Source organism: Vitis riparia, chromosome 5, assembly GCF_004353265.1.
Source record: "Vitis riparia cultivar Riparia Gloire de Montpellier isolate 1030 chromosome 5, EGFV_Vit.rip_1.0, whole genome shotgun sequence".
In the NCBI taxonomy this organism is placed as follows: domain Eukaryota; kingdom Viridiplantae; phylum Streptophyta; class Magnoliopsida; order Vitales; family Vitaceae; genus Vitis; species Vitis riparia.
This window is the reverse complement of record NC_048435.1, coordinates 22,774,009-22,797,587: the sequence shown is the minus strand read 5'-3', so window position 1 is coordinate 22,797,587 and position 23,579 is coordinate 22,774,009. Positions and strand designations below refer to the sequence as shown.

General features: G+C 40.3%; 1 protein-coding gene across 4 annotated transcripts; it reads left to right on the top strand.

Moving 5' to 3' along the window:
• Positions 1-1,880: 1,880 nt before the first annotated feature.
• Positions 1,881-23,321, top strand: LOC117914559 (F-box protein SKIP16-like). Of its 4 annotated transcripts, XM_034829916.1 has the most exons (5): positions 1,887-2,207; positions 8,765-9,484; positions 10,230-10,448; positions 14,655-14,761; positions 22,772-23,321. In XM_034829916.1, exons 1-5 carry the CDS (start codon positions 1,998-2,000, stop codon positions 22,848-22,850), a joined length of 1,335 nt encoding a protein of 444 aa, XP_034685807.1. In that variant the 5' UTR covers positions 1,887-1,997; the 3' UTR covers positions 22,851-23,321. The 4 variants fall into 4 exon arrangements, with proteins under 4 accessions (XP_034685808.1, XP_034685811.1, XP_034685809.1 ...); XM_034829917.1 differs by lacking the exon at positions 14,655-14,761 and having other exon boundaries at positions 1,881-2,207; XM_034829918.1 differs by lacking the exon at positions 10,230-10,448 and having other exon boundaries at positions 1,886-2,207.
• The last annotated feature ends 258 nt before the right edge of the window (positions 23,322-23,579 follow it).

Genomic DNA, 23,579 nt, shown 5'->3' with positions numbered 1-23,579 from the left:
GATGACAAGAGCTATGTAGGACTTGTTTGGTGTTTCAAAACTACTTTTGAAAACATTTTTTTTCTTTTTTTGGTTTTTGAACAAAAATTATAATGTTAATTTAAGTTAATACTAGGATCATTATATTTTCTCACATAATTGAATATCTCATTTTGTTAAGAGCTTTGGTCAAAAATTGGATTGGGAAATTCATATGAAAATATCCAATTTGTGTATGGCCAGTGAAGGGGATAATTTAAGAAAGTGATATATTTCATTATGATTGACATTGTTTAAAAAAAAAAATTAAGAATAAAACTAGGAGCATGTTTGACAATGATTTTATGAAACATTTTTAGTATTTTTAAGACTTGAATGATTAAAATTTTCAAGTGTTCGAAATGTTAAAAACGCTTTCTAGAATCACAATCGCTTTGAGTGATAATATGAGGTGAATTTTTGTAACTTACCTAGATAATAAGATTGATCACATGGATAAATTTTTTAAATGAATTTTGACTATACCGAAATGAATGGGTAAAATATTATTTCAAATAAGACATTGTGTTAAATGAATTCATCTAAATCCAAATAACAAGACTTCAAAAAATTAACAATTCAATAACTATATAACTAATTAAAACCAAAGAACCTTAATTCTTGACACAAAGAACAAAAAAAGAGGGTACCTTCTGCTTCAAATAAGAGTAGGGTTGTGATTTATTTCAATAAGAACAACCATAGATTTGAAGGGGGTGTGGAGGTGGTTTGCTACTTCCTTCCCGTCAACAAGATATCGACGTTGCAACCAACGAACCTCACACATAGATGGAGAAATGGGTAGGCCAAACTCTCGAACACATCAAGGTTAAGGCTCCACTAGAGAAATCTCAGTGGTTAAGGTTTAATTACTGTGTTTACTCATTTAAGTTTTTATTTTAATGTATGTTTAATTTAGGTTACGAGAATTACATATGTTTAAAACCTAGGTTAAGTCATCATATATATTCTTTTAATCTAAATAGGGAAATTACATTTCAATAAATTTTTAATTTATGTTTTATTATTGGTTATAAGCTGGTTAAGTAATAATTTAAAAGTCAAATTAAAGGAGGCTACTGTGCCATTGCCTTGTTAGCTGGTATGGGTGCCACTCAAAAAGGCACTCCAAGGGTATTTTCGAGCAATACCGGGAGGACACTATACTAATGCATGAAATGAAATATATATATTTTTTTGGGCGAAAAAATTAAAAGCACTTTTTATGTTTTGAAAACAACAATAATTTCTAAATACTGCATATTTAATATTCCATCTACGTGAAATATGTAAATTCTAAGTTAAGATGTAGAATATGCATATCTCATATATCAAAAATTTATTTATTTATATTATTTATTTTGATAAATAAAATTATAAGATTATATAAAATTAAATTTGTGGTTAAAAAATAACAACTATTTTTTTTTTTATAAAATATATTATAAAATAATATTAATAAAAAAAATATTTATAAAGTTTAAATATTTTAATCTTGACTATTGTTAAAGGTAAGGAAATTTTCTTTTTAAAATAAAAAATATTGGAATGTAATATAATTTTTTAATTTTAAAATTGATTAATAATATTTATTTCATATTATCTTCCTTTATTCATTTCACAAACCAAAGATATGGATCGGAAATGTTACCTTATAATATTATGTCCATCGGATATAATATCCTATGGAAATGTCTATTTTATCCGGCCAACCAAACGTAGTTAGTATATTTTGATAGTAATTAAAAGCTTTGAAATGTGCAAAGATTTTGTTAATAAGGAAGCACACTTGCCCCAAACTTATTAAAGGGATGTCCATTTTCTCCGTTTGTTAAAACCACAAAAGCGACGTCTTCCCAAACACGCCCTTGGATTGATGGCGTTCGTCCTTAGGCTGTAGTATATTACACACCACTAACTTTCTCACCAAACAAACCAGCGCGAGAAAGTAGAGTGAGAAACTGGAGATAGAAAGCGCCATGGAAATGGGGTTGGAGGACTTGGGCGACTTGGCTATCAATGCAATTATATCCAAATTGGACGCCAAAGACACTGTAGCGGTGTCTTGTGTCAGCAAAAAGCTTAGGGTTTCTGCATCCGAAGAGTCTCTTTGGCTCAACCACTGCTCTCAAGATCTCGGACTCTCTGTCCCTATCGATCCTATCGGAAAACCCGTTCCTTCTTTCAAGGTTGTTTTTCTAATTTTTTCGAATTCTTTTTTTCGATTTTCCTCAATTTTAAAAAAAAAATCTGATTGTGTGCTTTATTTCCTCTGCAGTTTCAGTCCATACTATTGCAGTGACTTGTTTCAAATTTTCAGATTTATCGTGATTGTCTGCTTTGTTTCTCTTTATATTTGCTTCAGATTCAATTCATGCTGTTGAAGTGTTTTTTTTTTATTTTGGCTAATTTCCTACTTATCGCTAATCTGTGGTCTTCTACTTTGGTTCCCTTTATGGTCGATTCAGATTATCGTACTGATATGATGTTTGAGACTTCTTGTCGTTTGTCTTATATGTAGCTTTCTCATTTTTCTTTCATATGCTTTGACTTCTATGAATTTGGGTCATTTTCCTTCACAAACACATGCATATATGGTGAAAGTGTCTTGGATTGCTCAATTGGTCATTAGATTGTATAATCAGTAAATACATCAATTCTGGGTTTTTTGGCATAACGGGTGAGGCGACAGAAGTTATGAATGTAATTTCTGCAGAGTAAATAGTTGAGTTATATGTAATTTGGATGTGTGTATTTTTAGGTATTGGAATTTAGGAACATGAATTCTTTTTCTTTTTTTCCTGTGAAATTTTGTGTACCAAGTTTGCAATATGGTATACTGAAAAGTTTGACATTTCCCTATGTGTCACACTTTCCATTTTTTGTTAAATGGAAATCTTCTATGCCAAATGATGGAAGCCTGATGAGAAAACAGTCTCCATGTCTTGTTTTGCTCTTGAAAAGTCATAGTTGCATTTACTTGAGTAGCTAATATGAGTTATGGTTTCAAAGATCGAAATGGTGTTACATGTTAATATGAAAATTGAGTCTTTATTTATAAGACAAATATATGCAGTTAAGAAATTGCCCCTAGACACCGACACACACACAGACTTAAGAGATTCTGCACATGATCAGGGTCTTTATCAAAATATAAGCTTCCATCTGGGATGCTAGCTGAGTGAATGTAAAATGGGAATTTCATGTAAGATCATTTCTCCTGATGCATAACTCAAGTCTATAAGAAACTCCCACACTGGAGTGCCTTTTTTCCCAGATTAATTTTTTTTTGTAAGTAAGATTTCTCATTAAGAATGCTAGAAATAGTGAACGATCATGTTTATGTTCCTTTGGTAAGTAATGCTTTCTTAGATGTGAAAATACAGATGGCCAAAAATAACCACTGCCAATGAATGGAATATCTGAGCATTGGTGCAACCTTTTAATCAGTTGGGAAATCCAGAAAAGTGGTGTTTTATTGCATTTTTCTTTTCATGTAAGAAAAGTCTGGAAAATGGTAAACTAAACAAGCTCATTCATTTTGATTTTTAGCTTGGTATTTTGAACAGGAAGAGCCATCAAGTAATGCTCAACCTCCTGAATATGCATATTTATTATGTGTTGAGGTCTATCAAGAGCACCTTGGATCAGTCCTGCTTATGCATATTTACAAGGTTGAACTTCCTAGGTGCATGTGATGTAACATGAATGAAGGAATATAGTCTACTTCTATTAAAAGCAGCTTGGACCAGTCCTGAATATGCGCATTTGCAAGGTTCAACTTCCTATCTATACGAGGTATGTACGGTCCGATTCCTTAGTCCCGGTGTATCCTTCTTCCCCTTCTCTTTGTTTTGGTCGGACTCCAGTGGGGGAGTTTTGCGACCTTTCTGGGTCAGAAAAGCAGAGGGGCGAGGACGATCAGCCGATCCAAATGATCATGGGATTGGAAACCCCAGTGTCAGAGACTGTTGAATGCTGGGACTTGGTGGAGGTCAACAAAATTAGAAATGATGATAATGGAAAGGAGTTGGGTTCTGATCAGATAGTACCTCGAGTAAATAAGGCAGGGGGGGAGCCTAATTGGGAGAAAAGTGATTTCGCCAGATTTAGTGCGTTCTTGGGTTTTTCGACAGAAGGTCTGGAGAAGGACATTATGGAATTCCTGATCAAAATTCGTAAGAGAAGGGAGAGAGTTCATAGTAAGAACAGTCTGGAGAAATCCAAATTTGAGAGAGAATTAAAAAGATTGGAGTGTTCCATTAACTACGAAGGGGGGAAGAAGCAAACTGATGGAGGACAAACAAGGGGGTGCCAAATTATGGAATTTAAATGAAGCTAAGAATCTTAAGCTGGAATGTTCGGGGGGCCAATGACAGCGCCAAAAGAAGGGTTATTAAGGCAATGATCAGAAGTCAGAGGGTGGATCTTTTTTGTCTCCAGGAGACCAAAATTCAGGCTTTGTCGGAGGGACTGGTGAGAAGTCTGGGGTCGGGTAGGTGGTCTAATTGGGTGGCTTTAGACGCAGTGGGCACTGCGGGAGGGATTTTGGTGTGTTGGGATAGAAGGTCGCTGGAGGTGATGGAGACGGAGGTTGGAAAATTTTCTGTTTCCTGTAGGATTAGGAATGTGGAAAATGGGATGACTTGGATTTTTACTGGGGTGTATGGACCTTTCTCCAGAGAAGATAGAGAGTGTTTGTGGGAAGAACTAGGGGGCAATTAGAGGCTTGTGGGAAGATCCATGGTGCTTAGGGGGGGACTTCAACGTCATCTTGTCCCAGCAAGAAAGGAGTAGTCAGGGAAGATTATCTGGGGCCATGAGAAGTTTTGCCCAAACTGTAGAGGATTTAGAACTCACTGATCTGCCTATGCAAGGGGGTAATGCCACTTGGAGTGGGGGAAGGAATAACCAATCCTGGGCGAGGCTAGACAGGTTCTTGGTGACTCGGCAGTGGCTAGACATGTTCAGTGGGGTAACCCAATGCAGATTGCAAAGACCCATATCCGATCATCTTCCTATATTGCTGATGGGTGGGGGGATAAGGGGGGGCCCTACTCCGTTCAGATTCGAGAATATGTGGCTGAAAGAGGACGACTTTAAGGGTCTTCTCCGGGGGTGGTGGCAAGGAATTGAGGTGCGAGGAAGGGCTAGTTTCAGATTGGCCTATAAGATGAAGGTTTTGAAGCACAATATTAAAATTTGGAATAAGGAGGTGTTTGGCAGGCTGGAGGTTAATAAAAACTCCGCCCTTCAGCAGCTGGAATACTGGGATGGAGTGGAAAGCGAGAGAAGCCTGACTATAGCTGAAACCGAGCAGAAAAAAGAAGCCAAGGATGCCTTCTATAAATGGGTGTTAATGGAAGAAATTCATTGGAGGCAGAAGTCAAGGGAGCTATGGCTCAAGGAGGGGGATAGGAATACCGGTTATTTTCACCGTATGGCCAATGCCCACCGTAGGAATAATTCGCTGGACAGGATTGTAATCAACGGGGAGCTGCTGTCTGAGGACCAAGAGGTGAGGGATGGGATAGTGAATGCCTTCCAGAATCTGCTCTCAGAAGAGCCGGGGTGGAGAGCGGATATTGAGGGACTGCAGTTTAATCAATTGAACTCCCGGGAAGCTGATGGTTTGGAGGTGCCCTTCTCTGAGGAGGAAATCAAATCTGCTCTGATGGAGATGAGGGGTGACAAAGCCCCAGGCCCGGATGGCTTTACCGTGGCCTTCTGGCAAGACTGCTGGGACTTTGTGAAGGAGGAGGTGGTGGATATGTTTAAAGAATTCTTTGAGTATGGGTCGTTTGCCAAGTCTCTCAACACAACCTTTTTGGTCCTCATTCCTAAGAAAGGTGGAGCTGAAGACTTGGGGGATTTTAGGCCAATCAGCTTGCTTGGGGGTTTGTATAAACTTTTAGCCAAAGTCCTAGCTAATAGGCTAAAAAAAGTGCTGGATAAGGTGGTTTCAGTCGACCAAAATGCTTTTGTGAGAGGGAGACAGATTTTGGATGCTTCCCTAGTAGCTAATGAGGTGATTGATTATTGGTATAAAAGAAAAGAGAAAGGCTTGTTATGCAAATTGGACATCGAAAAAGCCTATGATAGCGTCAATTGGAAATTTCTTATGAAGGTTCTTCGGAAGATGGGGTTTGGGGCTCGTTGGATGGAATGGATGTGGTGGTGTATCTCTACTGCTAAATTCTCTATTTTAATCAACGGGGTTCCAGCTGGGTTTTTTTCAAATTCAAAGGGGTTGAGGCAAGGAGACCCCCTCTCTCCTTACCTTTTCGTATTGGGAATGGAAGTGCTTAGTAACATTATTAGACGGGCTGGTGAGGGGGGTTTTATTTCAGGATGTAAGATGAGGGGGAGAGGGGGGGAAGAGCTGTCTGTTAGTCATCTTCTCTTTGCTGACGACACTCTCATTTTCTGCAAAGCTGAGAGAGAACAATTGACCAATCTGAGTTGGATTTTGGCTTGGTTTGAGGCTGCCTCTGGCCTTAGAATCAACCTAGCTAAGAGTGCTGTTTTTCCGGTGGGGGAAGTTGATGAGGTGGAGGAGCTGGCGGCTGAGCTAGGTTGCAGTTTGGGGGCTCTTCCCACTGTGTACCTAGGGCTGCCCCTTGGAGCCCGTCACAAAAATTCCTTTCCTTGGGATGGGGTGGAGGAGAGAATGAGAAGACGACTAACTCAGTGGAAAAGGCAATATATATCGAAGGGGGGAAGAATTACTCTCATTAAGAGCACGTTGGCCAACATACCCATCTACCTCCTTTCCCTTATTCGTATTCCTAAGGCTGTGGCAAGAAGGATTGAAAAAATTCAAAGAGATTTTTTGTGGGGGGGAGGAAGTTTAGAGGGGAAAGCTCATTTGATCAATTGGAAGGTGGTGTGTAGGCCTAAGGAGGAGGGGGGTTTAGGCATCCGAAAGATAGATGTATGGAACAAAGCACTATTGGGTAAATGGGTTTGGAGATATGCCTATGAAAAGGATAACCTTTGGAAAATGGTGATAGGGATGAAATATGGTCAAGAGGGATGTGGGTGGAGGACTAAGGAAGTTAGTGGGCCTTATGGGGTGGGGTTATGGAGGGAGATCATGAAGGAGGCGGATTGGTGTTGGGAGAGCATGGTTTTTAAGGTGGGGAATGGGACTAGAGTTTTGTTTTGGACGGACAAGTGGTGTGGCAATGAGGCGTTTTCTCAAACCTATCCTCAGTTATTTACCTTGGCGGGCCATAAGAATGCCAAAGTTTGTGAAGTATGGGATTCTAGTATGGGTCAAGGAGGTTGGAATCTCAGATTGGTCAGAGACCTCAATGATTGGGAGATGGAGCAGATAGGTGGCTTGTTGTATCTTCTGAAGGATTTCAGGATAGCTCCTGAAGAGGACTCTGTGAGTTGGAAGCGGGAAGGCAACGGTGTGTTTGGGGCCAAAGGGGCCTACATAAGTTTGAGTGGCCCCTCAGCCGATGCTTTTCCTAATAGACGTATTTGGTTGGATAAAGTTCCAACAAAGGCGTCTTTTTTTGCTTGGGAGGCATCATGGGGGAAGATCCTTACCTTGGACAAGCTTCAAAGAAGGGGATGGCAGCTCCCTAATCGGTGCTATCTATGCGGATGCGAAGAGGAGAATGCAAATCATATTTTAGTACATTGTATAGTGGTTAAAACTATTTGGGAGATCTCCCTTGCCATTTTTGGAGTTCAATGGGTATTCCCAGAGTCAGTTATAGAGGTGTTACGTAGTTGGGGGGGTTCTTTTGTGGGGAAAAAAAGAAAAAAGATATGGAATTCCATCCCGTTGTGCATATTTTGGACGGTTTGGAAAGAAAGGAATAGGATAGTATTCAGGGGAGGGTCCTTAGATATTCAGAAATTTAAGAATTCTTTTGTATGTAACTTGTGGAGTTGGGCTAGGGTATACATTGGTGAGGAAACTTACACTCTGTTAGGCTTTTTGGAGTGGCTTGGGACCACTTGAGGGTGGGTGAGGTTGTTCAGTTTTTTTGTTTTTCCAGCCTTGTTTGGGGTTGGTCAGTATACTCCCTGTATACATGTGGCTTTTTAGCCTTTTCTAATATATATGATTGCTCATTTATCAAAAAAAAATCTACATGTTATGTAGATGATGGAATATGGCCTACATTTATGTTATTAGTTCGTATTTTGTAATCTAAAAGATATGTTGTGGAGTTTATTTCTTCTGGATCTCCAGTTGCGAGGTGGGATCTGAATTCTCTCTCTATTTTTTTCGTCTTGTAAGGGATCCTTAGCCATGTTAGCTGTTTGCCTTTATATATTTTCTTGTATTTGGTGTTTAATCTCTTTTTTTTTTTGGTTTTTTGATTATTATATGTCATCATGTAACTTTATGTAAAACTTAGAAAAAAGAAAAAAAAAAACACTTAGGATACAAGATCCTAACTTTATGTGTTAGGTCTTGGGGGAGTGGGCCCAGGAATGCAGGCTGTGTTGGTTCAGCCAGGTATGGGCCTGATAAATGTACACTGGGCTGGCCCCTAAGTAACTTGCAGCCTAACAATCATGTTTTTTATGTTCCTGGATTTTGTCCATTTGATACATGGTTCTAACTGATAACCGGCCTAAGTTGCAGCTGGACCAGTCATCTTTTTTACTTATTTTATTCTTTTGATAAGTAATCATACAATTCTGATTCATCTAACTAATACTATTACTTCCTTTTTGAATATTACCCAGAAGCTTATCAAATGACCTGTTTCTCCAGGAAACTTATCAACTATGGCGGGAATCTTTTGGTATGTACCCATGGCCCCTTGTCAAACGGGTGAAAAGATGTTGGGATAGACTTAAAAACTGGTTGAGTGCAAATTTCCCGGAGGCTGATGCTACACTACGAAAGGGTGCAACAGAAGTTGAAATTGAAGCGTTGGAGAACATTTTGAAAGTGAAATTGCCTCTTCCAACAAGGCTTCTCTATCGCTTCTGTGATGGTCAAGAGCTGACAGACGATGTTGGAGGAACCGCTCTTGGCAGTTCATTGGGCATCATAGGAGGTTACTGCTTTTATGACCACCTTGTAAATGTGTGCTTGTTACCTTTGCGTCAGGTAATCTTGGAAACAAAGGAGATTACAGACCAGCTAGGTTTTTCCACAACATCTAAGTATGTTATTGTGGCTGCTTCTTCCACATACATTGGAAAGTTTTTTTTCCTCAATTGTACCACTGGTCAACTTTATGTTGGTACCAGGAGTCTTGTATCAGCTGGAGAAATGATTCCTTGTGTACCAAATGCACTGATAAGTCCGATGCATGACATGAACACTGGTCAACAGCAGGATGCGATGCTGCTATGGTTAGAAGAACATGTTCGTCGCTTACAAAATGGCATTATTAAACTCCGTAAGGAAGGAATGATCAGAAGTATCAACTTGTTCCCAGAAGAATCTCCTCTCTGTTCCACTGCAGTAACCAATGGTGTTCAGGTACCCGCTTATCCAATATTTTTTCTCTTCAGGTTTTGTTTTTCTTGAGTTCTTTTCTTGGCTTGGAGTGTGGGAGTACGTTTCACGGAAATGCCATCTTCTCTTTCTCTATTTTTCTCTCTCTCAGGTACTTGTCCAATATTGTTTCCCTTTGTTTTCTTTTGTTTTTCTTGAGTTCTTTTCTTGGCTTGGGGTGTGGGATTATGTTTCCACGGAAATGCCATCTTCTCTCTCTCTTTCTCTCTCTTTGTCTGGTAGTCACTTGTCCAATATTTTTTCTCTTTAGGTTTTGTTTTTCTTTAGTTCTTTTCTTGGCTTGGGGTGCAGGAGTGGGTTTCATGAAAATGGTATCCTCTCTCTCTCTCTCTCTCTCTCTCTCTCTCTGTGTCTATCTGTCTGTCTCTCTCTCTCGGCAATTCTACACGCAACCACACTATCAAGAGGAAATCACATGCTAAATTGGGTGAAAGGACCTAAGTGAGATTTGATTCTACACTTGGCTGGTTATAATAAAGGATGCTGGGTCAGGTTATATAGTCTGAGGTGTATTGAAATCATCGGTAGGCAAAATCTTATCACTCCTTATAGTTGACATACATTATCAAGTAAGCTCTCTAGCAAAGATGCGAAGATGGAAGGGTGTTTTTATGTCAACTTTTGGGAGTTCTTTGTTTCCTATTCCTACTACAACCACTGTCGTCTTTCCTATTGCTATATGAAAATTGACAATGGCACCCCATTTTAGGTTCGCGCTTCTGCTGTATTCATTCCAGAGGGTTGTAACCTTTTAGATGAATCTCATAAGTATCTGTTTGCTTATTCAATCCGTATGCGCCTCCTGCCTGAGGGATGCATTGTCAATGGAACATCCTTTGGCTCCTGCCAACTGAATTGGAGGCACTGGATCATCCGTGCAAATGACCATGTTGTATCTGATGTTAATGGAGAAGCTGTTATTGGAAAGGTAAGCTTTTGTTCTATTAATTGATCTTCTTGCAGTAGCAAATTTTCAATTAGATACTATGTTGAAGTTTACTAGAAATGAAAATTCTTGTTTCCACTTATTTTGAAAATCCTGTGGTGTTTTTCATTTCCATGTAATTTGTGGATTTATCAGAATAGAAAACTAAGCCAGCATGAAGACATGAAGGAACTTTTCCTGCTGGCATAATTATGTGGAACCCTACAATGATGTTGGAACTTCCATTTTCTTTTGAAAAGTATATATTGGTCAGATATAGACATTAATGCTGTGGATGTGCCTGTATCCAAGATGGAGATCCATTCAAACCATTACTCCCACTTTTTTTAACAGACATCCTCTAGTATCATTAATTGTTTTTTTAATCCTTTGATTGGTTATGTCTGCTTTAGGGAATGATTATGAATTCTGATTTTGTTTCACACGAGGGAATTTGGTTCTAAAATGCAAACTTCTGAACCTAAGAAAATATTTTAATCCAAAGCAATCACTCAAATTAGATTAGCCCTCGAGTTTCAAGGCCTCTCTCTGATAGGAGCTGCGACAAAATATCTGAAGGAGCATCTTAATGCTTAGACAGTTCAGCATGTCAACCTCGAGTTTCAAGGCCTCTCTCTGATAAGAGCTGCAACAAAATATCTGAGGGAGTATCTTAATGCCTAGACAGTTCAACATGTCAACCTCAAGTTTCAAGGTCTCTATCTGATAAGAGCTGCAACAAAATATCTGAGCGAGCATTGTAATGCTTAGACAGTTCAGCATGTCAAGAGTTCTAACTATGGAACTGATAAATGTTTTAGACCCTTTTATAATTCTAAATCAAGTCCTTATTTGAGAATGAATAACTTGTCCAATTCCCATTCAACAAAACATGTCGTTCTCCTAGTTGCATAATAGCATTAACTGCCACCTATATAGCCTGAAAATGACTTAGGAATTATATACAATGGGAACAAGAAGAAAAATATTGAAGAAATGTTTAACAGTTATGGGATGAACATATTTCTTGACTCTAGTAAGCCTGCTTAATGTTACAAGATGCTTCAAATGACTCTCCTCATGGGGTTATATAGAGGGCAAGAAAATTCTAGAGACTCCTGGAGCCATCTACACTAAGCCATTGGTGGGAAGAGTGTGGAAGGTTTTAGACATGCCTAGAGATGTCCACATATCTCTACACTATGGTGGAAGGCATGAGAGGAGTCTAAGGCTTTTTAGAGAATTCTAGAGATCTCTTGTATATTCTTGTACATAAACTTGTACATAGAATTGTGTAGGATGTTCTAGATTATTCTTGAGTTGTAAGGAACCCTCTAAGGTTCCAGAAACTTCCTAAGGTGCCTATAAATAAGTGAGGCCCTCATTTGGCCAAGACACCACCCAAACCACTTCCTAACCAAGCAAGTGAGTTCCTAAAGCACTTGTTAAGCTTCCATTCTTTAAGAGTTGCCTACTACGCCTTCTAAAGCTTCCAAGTTGTGAACATCTTAGTCTAACAAGCTAAACATTGGGAGTAAGGCTAACTTACCAAGTTCAAGTGTCTTGATTTGTCTAAGTGCCGCACAAGCTTAGGAAAAGACCGAGTTTGTGACAGTTAGTATCAGAGTGCGGCTACGAAGTGGGCATAGTAAAGGAAGCATGTCGGGCTCCAACGTGGATGAGACTAGTGAGCAAACTCATGGAAGGGAGACCGAGCCTACTGCACGGGGCAGGGGTAGGAAGGATAAGTCTCGTGATGCCGTTGCCAACATGGAGGTAAGGTTAGCCAAGGTGGAACTAGCCATGGCGGATACTCGGGAGGGGTTGGACTTGATCGAGTAAGGTATGGAGAAGGGTATGAAGGATCTTAGGAAACAAATCTAAAACCTTGGTGAGGGGATGCTAGTCTCATAGGTTTAGCCAATGTCGCGCGAGGAGTTTTTGTCCTTCCAAGAAAAGGTCTTGAGCATGCTTGCTAGCATGGAGTCAAGGATAGAGGCCTTGGCCACTCAAATGGAGTCCCGAGACCAGGAGGTTAGGCAGGAGTTGGTCATCTACAAGGCTGCTGTGTCGGCACGGTTCATGGCCACATAGGAGGCATCTAGGGTGGAGGTGCCGAAGCCATAAGGGTTTAGTGGCAAGCGGGATGCTAAGGAGTTGGACAACTTCTTATGGCATATGGAGCGATACTTCGAGGATATCACATTGACTGAATTAAGGAAAGGTTCTGTAAAAGATTGGCTATGTGGAAGCGCCAATATATCTCAAAGGGTGGGAAAATCACCTTGATACGAAGCACGTTATCTAGTTTGCCAATTTATCTTATGTCTATCCTCCATTTGCCTAGAATGGTTAGAATGAGATTGAAGTAGATTAAGAGGGATTTCTGTGGGGAGGTGGGGCCCTGGAGAAAAACCTCATTTGGTAAGATGGTTGATAGTTTGTCTAGACAAGAGAAAAGGGGGCCTATGGGTGAAAAGCCTTGCCATGCTTGATAAGGCTCTCATTCGCAAATGGAGTTGGTGATATGCAAATGAAAAAGAGACTTTTTGGAATCAAGTAATAAGGAGGAAATATGGGAACATGGAGGTTAGTGTTCTCAAGAAGTAAGGGAGGGGTATGGTGTAGGCTTGTGGAAAACAATTAGGAAGTTGAGGCACCTTGTTAGCTCTAGATTTTCTTTTATGGTGGGAAATGGGCAGAGAGTGAGTTTTTGGAAGGATAAGTGGTGTGGAGCTACACCTTTATGTGTTTCTTTTCTTGCCTTATTTATCATAGCTATGTTGAAAGAGGCTTTGGTGGAAGATGTTTGGACTGCTTCAAAAAGTGAGGAAAAGGAGAGGGGAAGGAGAGGGAGGGGGGGCAGGAGAAGTTGGATCCCTTGTTTCTCTGGGCCTTTTAATGATTAGGAGATGGATGAGGTGGAAAATCTGTTATTGTGTTTGAGTGGGAAGAGTGTGATCATGGATGTGGAGGATAGGGTGAGGTGGAGGGAATCAAAGAATGACATGTTTTTGGTAAAGGCTCTTTACAAAGCCTTAGAGATGGAATCAACAAGGTGCTTCCCAATGAAGATAATATGGAACTCAAGTGTGCAACTGAAAGTAAGTTTCTTTGCTTGGGAAGCGACATGGGGAAAAGTTTTAACCTTGGACCAAGTTTAGAAGAGGGGGTGGGTTTTAGCAAATAGATGTTATTTGTGCCAAGCACATGAGGAATCCATTGACCATCTTTTTCTCCATTGCGAAAAAACAAGGGAAGTGTGGAAGTTGTTCTTTACTCTGTTTGGAGTGCATTGGGTGTTTCCTTCCTCGGTTAGGGAAATCCTCTTGGGGTGGAAAGGGGCTTGTGTGGGTAAGAAGCATAGGGCAGTTTGGAATGTGGGCCCTTTATGCTTGTTTTGGTCAGTTTGGAAGACAAGGAACAAGATTGCCTTTGATAATGGTGTACTGTCTGTGCAAGAGCTGAAAGCTTTTTTTGTATATTTGCTTTGGTCAGAGTCTAAATTGTTTATAAAAGACGGTCCTTCGACGCTAATGATTGCATTGCTTGAGTGGGTTCCCGGTGAGGGAGGGGTTGTTTTTTGTACATCTTGTCTGGTCAGTTTTTGTTTCAACTATAAGGGGGAGAGTCTCTCTTTCTTGTACATCTTAAGTCACTATTTTAGCGCCTTTTTCGTAATACATTACTCTCACTTGCTTATCAAAAAAAAAAAAAATCTATGACCCTATGGTAAACTTGATGGAGTCTCGGTTCATGCGCCAACTTTGGACTCATCAATGATCATTTGATCCTTAAATGGTCCCTGACTGAAACTCTGAACTGTCTTCTTTCTGCTCAGATAGTAGAATTTGTAAGGTTGTTTTTGTTGTGAAGCAAAAACTTCTTAATTAGGATAATTTGTTAACTCAATTATTTCTGGTGGTTGCCTTCTGATGCAAATCAAGTTGAATTCCTTGATTAGCTGCATCAGTGAACTGTGCATATCATTGAGGTGGAATGGGGTCATTTCCTTTTACATTATTCTTGACTATGGTTTTTAAAATACTAAAGACCACAAGCTTTCTGATGTTCTCACCAGGGTTTTTTAGTTTTCATGATCTGATATTAAAGAGGCCATAATTTATTTTAACAAGTATTTGGATCCTTAAACTTATTCCTTTTAAACAAACAACTGAAATTTTAACCTCTCTTCTCTTGTATTTGCAGTATCCACTCTTGTATCCTGGGGGGGAAGAATTTGTTTATGAAAGTTGCACCCCTCTATCATCATCCCAAGGTTCAATTGAAGGTGCTTTCACATTTGTTCCTGGCAGGTAGTCCACATTAAACCTCACAAGTCCTCTTTTATGAACTTGACTCTTTATCTTTAACTGGATAAATCACCAAACCTGAGCTGCTTGAAATGGGTCAAAGCAGCATACAGCTATAACAGATTAATGGTGCTTAAGTTATCTGCAGAATCTAATTTGTTTGCAATGATTATTCTCAAATATCAATCAGCAGAGTATTAAGGCAGACAGATAGCCTCTATCCTGGCCTAAATGAGAACTGATTGGGTGATCCTCACATTCTTCTGTTCATTTCCCCCAAGTGCCTAGAGAGAAAATGTGGAATGATATAGATAATTTCTCTACCAACCAGGGTTATATGCCAAATTTGAAGTGGCGTGTATCTTCAAGCCATTCTATTAAAAACAATGACATTTTATTCACGGAAGTGGTTAGGTTGACATTAGTCTGTATATGGGCATATCATTCTATGGGATCTATTGTACTTATTTGACCTAATAAGTACCTTGTCTCAGAATTGACAAATTCTAATGGCTCAAGTCTTTAGTATGCTTGTATTTGTTACCCTTGTGACCTTGTCTACTACACAGAATATTGTTGCACATTACTAGGAAATTGCAAGAAACCTCAGCAGCGGAAAGGGGGGGAAGTTGAGGAAGAAACAGGTAAAGAAAAAGAATTACTTCCAAAACAAAGGGAATTAAACATGAGCTAGAGAGAATCTTTCGATTTATTGTGGATGAATAGGAGGCCAGAGGGAATAGTAGAGACAATGAGAAAAGATACCATTACCAAGGATTGAATATCTAAGGCTTCTTTGGGTTAAGTTGAATATGTCAAGTTTTTGCTGGTGCTCTATTTCCACTGTGGCCACAGTCTGACCATCCTTTGACCTAGTTTTTAAATTCTTTTTTCTGCTTGTAGAAGGTCTGCAAGGTAATAGATGATATCATGCTGACAAGGCTACTGCTTGGTGGCAATGATTGTCTTAATATGATTTTCTAGTTCTTATTGTAGAAGAGGACATGGACAGGGTTCAGTTTGTGCAGGGGTGGAGCCAAGAATTTTTTTGTTTTTGGTGGTTGTGGCATTGGGTACTGTGCAGGTGCAGTGCTGGACATGATTATACAAGTTTGGAGAACAGAGGTGTTGAATATAATGTATTTATAGTATATAACCTTTCCTTGTTAATATAGGATACATGTATGGTAGTTAGGACTCCTAGCCTTGTATATATATATATTTCTCAATTGTAAGTAGATCATTACATTAATGAGAATTAAGGTCTTTCTTCTTTCTCTCTCTCTCAACATGGTATCAGAGCCAAGGAAGAAAACCTAATTCTTTCTTGTTTCCCGTGTCATCAACTCCGGGAAACCTTCCGGTGACCGTGTTTCATTCCGGTCACCTTTCTCATCTTCCAATACTTTCCGGTCATTCGGATCGTCGACAGAAACTACTCACCGCCGGCGAACTTTTCCGGCGAATTTTCCGGCGAGCTTTTCCGGCGACTTTTCCGGCGACGTATTTTTCCGACACCGACTATACCAGAAGGAGCGCCTGGAGGAGATCTACAACTTTTGTGAAGGCACCGGCACCAAAATCCCATCCACGCGCCGTCCACGCGCAAATTTCCGGCCGGCGACTGAATCTCACGCGCCGGCGCGTGAGGGCGCGTGAGGCCTTTTCCGGCGACGCGCCTCCTCCTCCAGCTTCGCCTGACGCCGACCAGCCTCCCTACCTCCCTGGTTCTCCCATCCGAGCCCTGCACATACCTCTTTTGGGGATTTTTGTCTCCGTCGGCCCTCCAAACAGCCTTTCCGGCGAAGCTCCGACTACTTTTTCTCCACTCCAATCCCTGCACGTGCCTTGGGAAGTGTTCTTCTACCTTTCTGGTGGTACCACGCCGCGATCTGAGGCCGTCTCCCTTTTTCGGTGGTGCCACGCCGCAATCTGAAGCCGTATTAGGGCTCTCTTCGATCCAAACATACTTCATTCTTCAGATAAGTAGATATGACTACTAAAAATTCCATTTTTTCCGCTGTTATATCTGGATCTCCTATGATTACTTCGGAGAAATTGGTTGGCAGTGACAATTATCTTTCCTGGTCTGCGTCTGTTGAACTTTGGTTTATGGGTCAAGGATATGAGGATCACTTGATTACACAGGAGGCAGATATCCCTGAGGTTGACCGCGTACAGTGGAGGAAGATAGATGCACAGTTATGTAGTGTATTATGGCAATCGGTTGATCCCAAGATTCTTCTTCATCTTCGGGCCTACAAAACTTGTTTTAAATTTTGGACTCAGGCCAAAGGATTATATACGAATGATATCCAGCGTCTTTATAAGGTGGCTTCTGCAATTGTCCATCTCAGCCAACAGGACTTGGATCTATCTACTTATATTGGCCAGATTGCCTCTCTTAAGGAGGAGTTCTTGACTGTGATGCCTCTTACTCCTGATGTTGGGGCTCAACAAACACAGCTTGACAAGTTCTTCATGGTTCTTACTCTTATTGGCCTCCGTCCGGATCTTGAGCCTGTCCGCGATCAGATTCTTGGTAGTTCATCAGTTCCGTCCTTGGATGATGTGTTTGCTCGCCTCCTCCGTATCTCCTCCACTCAGACTTTGCCATTTGATAGCACTTCAGATTCTTCTGTGTTAGTTTCTCAAACTAACTCTCGAGGAGGCCGTAGTGGTACCCGAGGTAGAGGTCAACGTCCTCATTGCACCTATTGCAATAAACTTGGCCACACTCGCGATCGTTGCTATCAGTTACATGGACGACCTCCTCGCACTGCCCATGTGGCCCAGTCCTCTGATTCTCCGCTGCCTCAAGCTCCGAGCTCTTCCGCATCTCAGGCTTCTGTTGCCTCTGTTGCCTCTGTTGCCCAGCCTGGTAATGCCTCTGCCTGCCTTACCCACACATCTTCTCTTGGACCCTGGATTCTAGATTCTGGAGCTTCTGATCACTTATCTGGTAATAAGGATCTTTTCTCCTCTATTACTACTACCTCTGCTTTACCTAATGTTACCTTAGCTAATGGTTCTCAAACTGTGGCTAAAGGTATTGGTTTGGCCCTTCCTCTGCCTTCTCTACCTCTCACTTCTGTCCTTTATACTCCTGAATGTCCTTTTAATCTTATTTCCATCAGCAAAATCACTCGTACTCTTAATTGCTCTATTACCTTTTCTGATAAATTTGTGACCTTGCAGGACCGGAGTACGGGGAAGACGATTGGCATAGGACGTGAGTCTCAAGGCCTCTATCACCTCACCTCGGATTCATCTCCTGCAGTTTGCATTTCCACTGATGCTCCTCTCCTCATTCACAATCGTCTGGGCCACCCTAGTCTCTCCAAGTTCCAGAAGATGGTCCCTCGTTTTTCCACTTTATCGTCGCTTCCGTGTGAGTCATGTCAGCTTGGGAAACATACTCGTGTCTCGTTCCCAAAGCGTTTGAATAATCGGGCAAAGTCTCCTTTTGAGCTTGTCCACACTGATGTTTGGGGTCCTTGTCGGACTGCGTCTACTTTAGGATTTCAGTATTTTGTCACTTTCATTGATGATTATTCTCGATGTACTTGGTTATTTTTAATGAAAAATCGAGCTGAGTTATTCTCTATTTTCCAGAAATTTTATGCTGAAATCCAAACCCAGTTCAATGTTTCTATTCGTGTGTTACGCAGTGACAATGCCAGGGAATATTTTTCAGCCCCATTTACTTCGTTTATGTCTCATCATGGGATTCTTCACCAGTCTTCTTGTGCTCATACTCCTCAACAAAATGGGGTAGCTGAACGCAAGAATCGACATCTTGTTGAGACAGCTCGTACTCTCCTCCTCCATAGCAATGTTCCTTTTCGTTTTTGGGGGGACGCTGTTCTTACCGCTTGTTATTTGATTAATCGTATGCCCTCCTCTGTCTTACATGATCAGATTCCTCACTCCCTTCTCTTCCCTGACCAACCACTTTATTTCCTTCCTCCTCGTGTCTTTGGTTGTACTTGCTTTGTTCATATTCTCACTCCTGGACAGGACAAGCTTTCCGCCAAAGCCATGAAGTGTCTCTTCTTGGGATACTCTAGACTTCAGAAGGGTTATCGTTGTTATTCCCTTGAGACTCATCGATACTTTATCTCCGCTGATGTCACCTTCTTTGAGGACTCACCATTCTTTTCCACCACTTCTGAGTCTCTTCCTGTTTCTGAAGTCTTGCCTATTCCCATTGTCTCCCCACCTGATGCTATGCCTCCTCGGCCACTTCAGGTTTATCATCGTCGCCCTCGTGTCGTTGCTCCTCTCCCTTTTGCTGAGGCACCTGCTGACTCACTTCCTATCCCTTCGGCTTCACCTACCCCGGCTCTGCCTTCTCCTAATGACTTACCCATTGCTGTTCGGAAAGGTACTCGCTCTACTCGTAATCCTCATCCTATTTACAATTTTTTGAGTTATCATCGATTATCTTCACCCTATTCTGCTTTTGTTTCTGCTATATCCTCTGTTTCTCTTCCAAAGAGCACCCATGAAGCTCTTTCCCATCCAGGCTGGCGACAGGCAATGGTGGATGAAATGGCTGCTCTGCACTCTAATGGCACTTGGGATCTTGTTGTTTTACCCTCGGGTAAATCTACCGTTGGTTGTCGTTGGGTTTACGCAGTTAAGGTTGGTCCTGATGGTCAGGTTGATCGCCTTAAGGCCCGCTTAGTTGCTAAAGGCTATACTCAGGTTTATGGTTCTGATTATGGTGACACATTCTCTCCGGTTGCCAAGATTGCTTCTGTTCGTCTGCTTCTCTCCATGGCTGCCATGTGTTCTTGGCCTCTTTATCAATTGGATATTAAAAATGCCTTCCTTCATGGTGATCTTGCCGAGGAAGTTTATATGGAGCAACCTCCTGGTTTTGTTGCTCAGGGGGAGTCTGGTTTAGTATGCAGGTTACGCCGTTCTCTATATGGCTTGAAACAATCTCCTCGAGCATGGTTTAGCCGTTTTAGTTCTGTTGTTCAAGAGTTTGGCATGCTTCGCAGTACAGCAGACCATTCAGTTTTCTATCATCATAACTCTTTGGGGCAGTGTATTTATCTGGTTGTTTATGTGGACGACATCGTCATTACAGGCAGTGATCAGGATGGTATTCAGAAACTAAAGCAACACCTTTTTACCCACTTTCAGACCAAAGACTTGGGGAAACTCAAGTATTTCTTGGGAATTGAGATAGCTCAATCCAGTTCTGCTGTGGTCCTTTCCCAAAGGAAGTATGCTTTAGACATCCTGGAAGAAACTGGTATGTTAGACTGTAAACCGGTAGACACACCTATGGATCCGAATGTCAAACTTGTACCAGGACAGGGGGAGCCTTTAGGAGACCCCGGGAGATATCGACGACTCGTAGGTAAATTGAACTATCTCACCATTACTCGTCCAGACATTTCTTTTCCTGTGAGTGTTGTTAGTCAATTCCTACAGTCACCATGTGATAGCCATTGGGATGCTGTAATCCGCATTCTTCGATATATCAAAAGTACACCAGGCCAAGGTGTGTTGTACGAGAACAGAGGTCATACTCAGGTTGTTGGTTACACAGATGCAGATTGGGCTGGCTCACCCACAGATAGACGTTCCACTTCAGGGTACTGTGTTTTTATTGGAGGTAATCTAATATCTTGGAAGAGTAAGAAACAAGATGTAGTGGCCAGATCTAGCGCTGAAGCCGAGTATCGAGCTATGGCTTTGGCAACATGTGAACTCATATGGTTGAGACATCTTCTTCTAGAGTTGAGATTTGGAAAGGATGAACAGATGAAACTCATATGTGATAACCAGGCCGCATTACATATTGCATCCAATCCAGTCTTTCATGAAAGGACCAAACATATTGAAGTTGACTGTCATTTCATTAGAGAGAAGATCGCATCAGGATGTGTTGCTACAAGTTTTGTTAATTCAAATGATCAACTAGCTGACATCTTCACTAAATCTCTCAGAGGTCCTAGGATTAAATATATTTGTAACAAGCTTGGTGCATATGACGTATATGCTCCAGCTTGAGGGGGAGTGTTGAATATAATGTATTTATAGTATATAACCTTTCCTTGTTAATATAGGATACATGTATGGTAGTTAGGACTCCTAGCCTTGTATATATATATATTTCTCAATTGTAAGTAGATCATTACATTAATGAGAATTAAGGTCTTTCTTCTTTCTCTCTCTCTCAACAAGAGGCATAAGATAAGTATCTACACAAGTTAGATATCTTTGTTGACCCAAAGGAAATTTGAATTAATAGAGGCAGCTTCTTTAGGAAGTTCAATGAAACCAATGTGTCTCTTCTTCATAGTCCACAAATTTTCCAAGGTCGTTTTTGTTGTCATGGTTCCATTGTTTGCATCATTGTAAGAGACACCCATCTCTCTGTACAGGGAGCCTAATGCCTTAGGAGGGACAAGGAAGAAGCTTTTGTCATTTCCAGTCTAATGGTAGTATTTTTGAAGATACCTTTCTTGCAGTACAGGGAGGTGCCCTAGGAGGTTGGGAGGGGCGAAGAGAGGGAACAGATTGAGATAATGCTAAAATCCTTAATAATTTACTGCTAGAGTAGTACAAACAATATTGCTACAAGCTTGTAAACAATATACCATGACAGTATCTGCTTAGAAATGTGCTTAAAACCTACTATTGTTGAATCTAACTACTTAATAAGCTAATTGAAGTTCTACATGGATCATTTGCTGTTAGTAGTAGGAATTGTACTGCTACTGTAATTTGCTACTCTTGTTACTTACTAATAGTGACTACTAAACTAATTAAACTAATTGAAGTCCATGTGGTTTAAATATTTTGATGAAATCTCAATATGGATAATGAACTCTTAGCACCTCTCATCTCCGGCCCCCCGCCCCCCAAAAAAATTAAAGAAAAAAAGCAAAAAGGAAAGAAAAGCTTTTTCTTTTCTTCTTATTGTGCTCTATATGAGCCTGTCAATAAATTGGGTTGATTTAGTTATAATTTCGTCCAAATTAGAAATTGATTCATTTTTTGTTCGTAAGTTCTTTGTGCCCAATGATTACAGTTCATGCATTCAGTCTCTCCATGTATGTTTCCCAATATGATCTATCACATAAAGAGAGGGAACAGATTGAGATAATGCTAAAATCCTTAATAATTTACTGCTAGAGTAGTACAAACAATATTGTTACAAGCTTTTAAACAATATACCATGACAGTATCTGCTTAGAAATGTGCTTAAAACCTACTATTGTTGAATCTAACTACTGAATAAGCTAATTGAAGTTCTACATGGATCATTTGCTGTTAGTAGTATGAATTGTACTGCTACTGTAATTTGCTACTCTTGTTACTTACTAATATTGACTACTAAACTAATTAAACTAATTGAAGTCCATGTGGTTTAAATATTTTGATGAAATCTCAATATGGATAATGAACTCTTAGCACCTCTCATCTCCGCCCCCCCGCCCCCCAAAAAAATTAAAGAAAAAAAGGAAAAAGGAAAGAAAAGCTTTTTCTTTTCTTCTTATTGTGCTCTATATGAGCCTGTCAATAAATTGGGTTGATTTAGTTATAATTTCGTCCAAATTAGAAATTGATTAATTTTTTGTTCCTAAGTTCTTTGTGCCCAATGATTACAGTTCGTGCATTCAGTCTCTCCATGTATGTTTCCCAATATGATCTATCACATAAATTGAATTTGAGCATCTTTTTAGATCTGAAATTTGACATGAATCATAGTTTGAAGGATCCATGTTTACCAGTACAATTTATCCTGTTTCTGAATATTTTAGTTTGTCTACTTCGATCAATCAGAATCCAATCTGTTGACCAGCCTGGGAATGGTATTTTAGGGTGCCTTCTGCAGAGACCCTGTGGACTAATTCTCCCATCAGCTATAAACTTTAAATTTAAAGAAAATTTTGTTGTTGGATATGTTACAATGAGGTTGTAGCACCATTTGCATACAAAAATGCATTTTATTGATGCGTTACCTTTTTCCTATTTGTTTTTCAGATTGGCAGACCCAAAAGGCAGTGCATTTGAGGTTGAAGTGGGCCGGTTTCCTCTCCAGTGTCCAGACTACATTTTCTGATGTAACCATTCAGGAGGGTAAATCTCTTGAATACCAGCAGCATTCCAGTGCTTTGTTGTCCTCCCATTGTTAATTCGTGTTGAACGTATTTTGCATTTGTGAGACCACATTGACGGTTAGACGGTCACCAGCATGAAATATTTGCAACATGCTACTGCTTGTTTATTTGTATGATCAGCCCCGGTTTTGTTGAATGAATTTCCATGCTTAGCTTCTTTCTTTACTAATCCATGAGTTAGCAGTGCTGCTAAATACTTCGGCCAAAAGACCGAGAAAGAAGTACTCAGGAGTGAACTTTTTGACAGAAATGAAGGAGCATATGTAGCATTGGGTGCAGCATCTCAATCCATCTACCCCATCTTTAACCTTTGTTTTAAGTTTGGCTCTTCCCCTAGTGATCAGATACTTTTGCATATTTTCTCTGTAAGACACCAATTGCTATTACACATTTCTCAGGGTGATTTGCTTTTATTAAGAGGGAGTTTGGGAAAGAGGTAAAAGAGATAAGGAAAAACTCTCTTGGATGTGTTGGCTCCTCCAATTACCTGATTCTTTGTTTTGCATGGGAAGAAACTCCAATCCCCAGAATAGAAATTGAAGTAGGAATAGAAATAGAGGTGAGTGAGAATATCATTTAGATGGGAGGAATGGACATTTTTTAGAGTGGGTTTTGATTTCTGTCATCGTGTTTTTTCATTCCTATTCCCGTTTCTAGTAAGTAATCAAAAC

Excerpts from the sequence above, each read along its gene's own strand:
- LOC117914559 (XM_034829916.1), top strand. The coding sequence starts at position 1,998 with ATGGAAATGGGGTTGGAGGACTTGGGCGACTTGGCTATCAATGCAATT. Across the intron at positions 9,485-10,229 it reads CAGTAACCAATGGTGTTCAG|GTTCGCGCTTCTGCTGTATT; the intron begins GTACCCGCTTAT and ends ACCCCATTTTAG. Across the intron at positions 10,449-14,654 it reads GAGAAGCTGTTATTGGAAAG|TATCCACTCTTGTATCCTGG; the intron begins GTAAGCTTTTGT and ends TTGTATTTGCAG.